The 5,000-nt window shown below is 45.0% G+C and overlaps 1 protein-coding gene across 1 annotated transcript in view; it reads left to right on the forward strand.

Moving 5' to 3' along the window:
* Positions 1 to 5,000, forward strand: part of camk1da (calcium/calmodulin-dependent protein kinase 1Da) — a gene marked incomplete at its 3' end in the record, with an annotated part of 70,279 nt that overhangs the window by 63,874 nt on the left and 1,405 nt on the right. Inside the window, exons 7-10 of the mRNA XM_080851367.1 lie at positions 2,433 to 2,545; positions 2,872 to 2,950; positions 3,944 to 4,031; positions 4,846 to 5,000. The exon at positions 4,846 to 5,000 is cut by the window's right edge and continues 176 nt beyond it. Coding sequence (XP_080707493.1) covers positions 2,433 to 2,545; positions 2,872 to 2,950; positions 3,944 to 4,031; positions 4,846 to 5,000 — 435 coding nt within the window. The remainder of the gene's footprint in view (positions 1 to 2,432; positions 2,546 to 2,871; positions 2,951 to 3,943; positions 4,032 to 4,845) is intronic.

A 5,000-nucleotide genomic window follows, 5' to 3' on the forward strand; every position in this document is an offset into this window, starting at 1 on the left:
AATCATTACTGCTACAGTAGTTTTCTGCTGCATGCTGATATATGTGCACGCGCACACACCCACACACACAGAATCTGTGCATTCCAACACACACACACACACATACACACACACATGCACATATACACACATGCACATACACACACACACACACACACACACACACACACACACACACACACACACACACATTCAATTGCACCTAACTAAGACCTGTGTCAGTCAGCGCAGTAGAAAGCCAATCAATTCCATTAATTTGTCCACTCATATAAGCTGAGTTGGCGCCTGTTCTCAGCATGGTGGCTGGTTGCTTTAGAGTGCTGGGTGGTGGGACTACATACTACTCATATATACTTACATAAGTCAACATTGACATGTGTTGTACATACATACCTTACTATTCATATATACCTACACGTCAACATTGTCATGTGTTGTACATACATACCTTACTATTCATATATACTTGCACAAGTCAACATTGTCATGTGTTGTACATACATACCTTACTATTCATATAATACTTACACAAGTCAACAATGACATGTGTTGTACAAACATACCTTACTACTCATATATACTTACACAAGTCAGTATTGACAGGTGAGCTCTTTTATTTTTAAGTACATTTAAAGTTATTATTCAAGCACTATGTAATTCATGTTAGACACATAGGCTAAATCTTTTGCAACGCATAAACATGTTGTTGAATGGAGGGTGCAGGGAGTGTGCATGTGTGTTTCTGTCTGTGTGTGTCTTTCTCTCTCTCTCTCTCTCTCTCTCTCTCTCTCTCTCTCTCTCTCTCTCTCTCTCTCTCTCTCTCTCGCTCTCCCTCTCTTTCTGTGTGTGTGTGTATTTCTGTATGTGTGTTTTAAAGGCACCCAGTGCAACTTTCGAGGCTTAAAAATAAACATTCAATTTCTAGTCTTTTTTAAACGTAGTAAGTTTCAATAACTCCATACCATTACATATCGACATTCAAGGAGCAAAGATGAGACGTCGTCGTGTAGTGAGAACTGATAGAAAATCGATAACAACAACAATCGCCGCCATTTTCTTTATTTTTTGTAACCTACAATAAATGCAGCAGGCTTCCAGTCAATGGAAAAATGGCCTCTCCCCACCGGCGATTGTTGTTGTTTACGATTTTCTATCAGTTCTCACCACACAACGACGTCTCATCTTTGCTCCTTGAATTACGATATGTAATGGTATGGAGTTTTTGAAACTTACTACGTGTAAAAAAGACTAGAAATTGAATGTTTATTTTTCATTGAATGTTTACATAAAGTTGCACTGGGTGCCTTTAAAGGCAAACAAACCACAGAACATTAGATTATATTCACATTTTACCTAACCTATGAATGTTGATCACCCAGCATCCTGTGATGGTTTACTTGCATTAGCACGTAAGGGTGGATTCCTTTATGTCCTGGTGTAATTTGAAGGGTTCTTCCAAGATAGAGAGAGACAGTGAGAGAGAGAGAGAGAGAGAAACAGAAAAAGAAAGAGAGAAACTCGAGCTTCAGTATAGACGCTATAAAAGCTCTGAGGTTTCCAGTAGCGTTAGATGAATCTCATGCCTGGTTAGCATCTTCTCAGGTGTAGGAGATTGCATTGGCACCCAGGCGAAAAAAAACATGCCAATGCTCCCAGCCGACGTGATGTCTTCTAGTCTCTAACGGATCGTGAAGACGGCGGGGGCGGGGGTGGGGTGGGAGGGACGTCTAACCCCCCCCTACCTTCTCCTACTCCTATCCCAAGAGCTCCAACTATCCAAATGAGGCAGAAAATTACCGGCGTCTTCCATTTCCCCCTCTGTTTGTCAGTTTACCGAGGGGGAAAGGTATTTTAATGACTGAGATAAGTTGGAAAAAGAAAGTTGAAGAGTCGCCTGCAAACACACGTATGAGGGAGAATTCAATTAGGTCAGACTGGAGCAGGAGAAGATAACGAGCAGGTGGAGACTCTGCTTGTTTCTGGAGACTTTAAAGGAACGTATGGTACCAGATTGTTTAGACATTTTCTGTCCAGCTGGCATTGCCTGAACCTGCCCTTAGGACAGACAAGTGTTTTCGTTTTCAAGATCTCAGACAGTTGCGCACTGGTGTGTGTGTGTGTGTGTGTGTGTGTGTGTGTGTTGTGTGTGTGTGTGTGTGTGTGTGTGTGCGTACTCGCACGCGCGAATGTGTGTGTGTGTGTGTGTATGTGTGTGTGTGTGTGTGTGTGTGTGCGTGTTTATGTGAGGTACAAGGCTTTAGACGTTTCCATTTTGACATAGGAAATCTGGACTTAATTTATGTTATAAATGGTACAATATATGATTGGCGAGCATCACCTCCACCATTCTGACTAAGCAGGGGAGACATAGCGAGAATGAAACATAAATATTGTGACTAATATCTGTCACTCTGTTCCTTGTCTTTCTGTAGGTTGTGTGGGTACCCTCCTTTCTACGATGAGAATGACTCCAAACTCTTTGAACAGATTCTCAAAGCTGACTATGAGTTTGATGCACCTTACTGGGATGACATATCTGACTCAGGTAATCTATCTGTGTGTGTGTCTGTGTGTGTGTGCGTGTGTGTGTGTGTGTGTGTGTGTGTGTGTGTGTGTGTGTGTGTGTGTGTGTTTATCACACCAGTTTCCAGTAAGTACAGAATCAGACTCCAGCCTTACAGGAAAAATGCTGACCAGTCACACTGGTATTTGATAAACATGCCCCACGTGATGGAAACAAGTTGTGACTTAATACAGACCTTGTGTGTGTGTGTGAGTGTGTGTGTGTGTGTGTGTGTGTGTGTGTGCGTCTGTTTCTGTCTGGATATCTTTTACATAAACATGTCTTTCTCTGTCTGTTTCTCTCTAAAGCTAAAGACTTCATAAACAGTTTAATGGAGAAGGACCCGGCCAAGAGGTACACATGTGACCAAGCGCTTCGGCATCCCTGGTGAGTGTGACCTCTAGGTTGACCTCTAGGTGGTGAGTGTGACCTCTAGGGTGACCTTTGACCTTCTAACCCTTGACCTTTCACCTATTGAGGTGATACTACCCTGTTGAAAAACACGTTGACACCTCACTTGTGTTGTTAGCAGTCGTTCCATTTGCCTGTGTCTGCTACTGAGTCTGCTTCATTTTATTTCCACCCTCTCGGCTTGAGCCCTGTTGTGCAGTGTCGCCATGACAACCGTGCGACTGCGCTACCCAGAACAATTGATAGTGTCACATTATACCTCTTGACTGGGTGAACCACACCGACAGTCTTCCTCTCTGTTTGCCTGCTTTTCTTTCATAGCCCCTCTGCCTTTGGAATGACGTAAATGTTGTCAACTCCTTTAGCCTGAAGAGGCCTCCGTGTTAGCGTGGAAGCGTGTCTGAATCTGGTTCTCTTGTTAGTGAACTCCCCCTCGTCCTCTGTGGAGTCGGGCCCCGGCGGTGAGGGGAAATCTCCTGAATGAATGCGGGCCAATTAGCCACCGCTGCGGCTAACGAGCCATCAGCCATTCTCGGGCACTAATCGCCAATTATCATTGCCTCTCCAGACTCCCGGACAGCCAGCCTAACGAGGGAGACCTCTCTGGGCAGCAAAGGGAATAGGAGGGAGGGGTGTGGTAGAGGAGGGTGGTGTGGTCTACGAGAGGGAAAAGGTGCTGGAGAGAGGGTTTAGGCAGGATAAGTTTAGGTGCTCTTGCACGGGAAAGTGTGTGTTTGTGTTTGTGTGTGTGCGTGTGTGTGTGTGTTTTCAAGGTCCCCAGTTGCCTTTTCCCTAGTATTTAGATCCAGTACCTAAGAGTAAGTTAAAAAAAGTATGATAAGAGATCTGTAATAGTTGATTGATTTTTTTGATGTTATGATTGCTAATCTACGGTTGGTCTGTGTCTGTGGTCAGCAGATGGGCTAAGGTGTGTTTACTCAATGTGAATGTGTGTATTATGTGTTGCAGGATTTCTGGGGACACAGCTCTGTGCAAAAACATCCACGAGTCCGTCAGCAGAAATATGCGCAAGAACTTTGCCAAAAGCAAATGGAGAGTAAGTGTGTGTCTGTGTCTGTGTGTATTACTGTGTCTGTGTCTGTGTCTGTGTCTGTGTCTGTGTCTGTGTGTATTACTGTGTCTGTGTCTGTGTCTGTGTCTGTGTGTGTGTCTGTGTCTGTGTCTGTGTCTGTGTTTGTGTCTGTGTGTATGTCTGTGTCTGTGTCTGTGTTTGTGTCTGTGTCTGTGTCTGTGTCTGTGTCTGTGTCTGTGTCTGTGTTTGTGTCTGTGTCTGTGTCTGTGTCTGTGTCTGTGTCTGTGTCTGTGTCTGTGTCTGTGTCTGTGTCTGTGTCTGTGTCTGTGTCTGTGTCTGTGTCTGTGTCTGTGTGTGTGCGTGTGCTTGTGCATGGGCGTTTGTGTCTGTGTGTGTCAGTGGGTGGGTAAGTGCGTGTCTGTGTGTGTATGTATGTATATTTGTCCTTTGGTGGTTGGTGTCAGTCTTATATTTGCAAATATACAGTATATATACACACACATTGTGTTTATTATGCATTGCATATTTGCATGTCTTCTACATAGCCCTGTGTGTCTGTGTGTGTGTGTGTGTGTGTGTGTGTGTGTGTGTGTGTGTGTGTGTGTGTGTGTGTGTGTGTGTCTGTGTGTCTTCATGTCTTCTACATAACCCTGTGTGTCTGTGTGTGTGTGTGTGTGTGTGTCTGTGTGTCTGTGTGTCTTCATGTCTTCTCCATAACCCTGTGTGTGTGTGTGTGTGTGTGTGTGTGTGTGTGTGTGTGTGTCTGTCTGTGTGTCTTCATGTCTTCTTCATAGCCCTCTCACCCTATGTCCTTGTCCTCTGCCCTTCTGTGCCACAGCAAGCATTCAATGCCACGGCGGTGGTGCGCCACATGCGGAGGCTGCAGCTGGGCAGCAGTATGGGCAGCAGCATGGGCAGCAGCATGGATGGTCCGCACCCGGCCGGCGGCGCCAACGCGACCCGAAGCCAAAGCCAAACGCAAAGCCAGAGCCA

The sequence above is a fragment of the Sprattus sprattus genome (assembly GCF_963457725.1).
Source record: "Sprattus sprattus genome assembly, chromosome: 14".
NCBI classification, from domain to species: domain Eukaryota; kingdom Metazoa; phylum Chordata; class Actinopteri; order Clupeiformes; family Clupeidae; genus Sprattus; species Sprattus sprattus.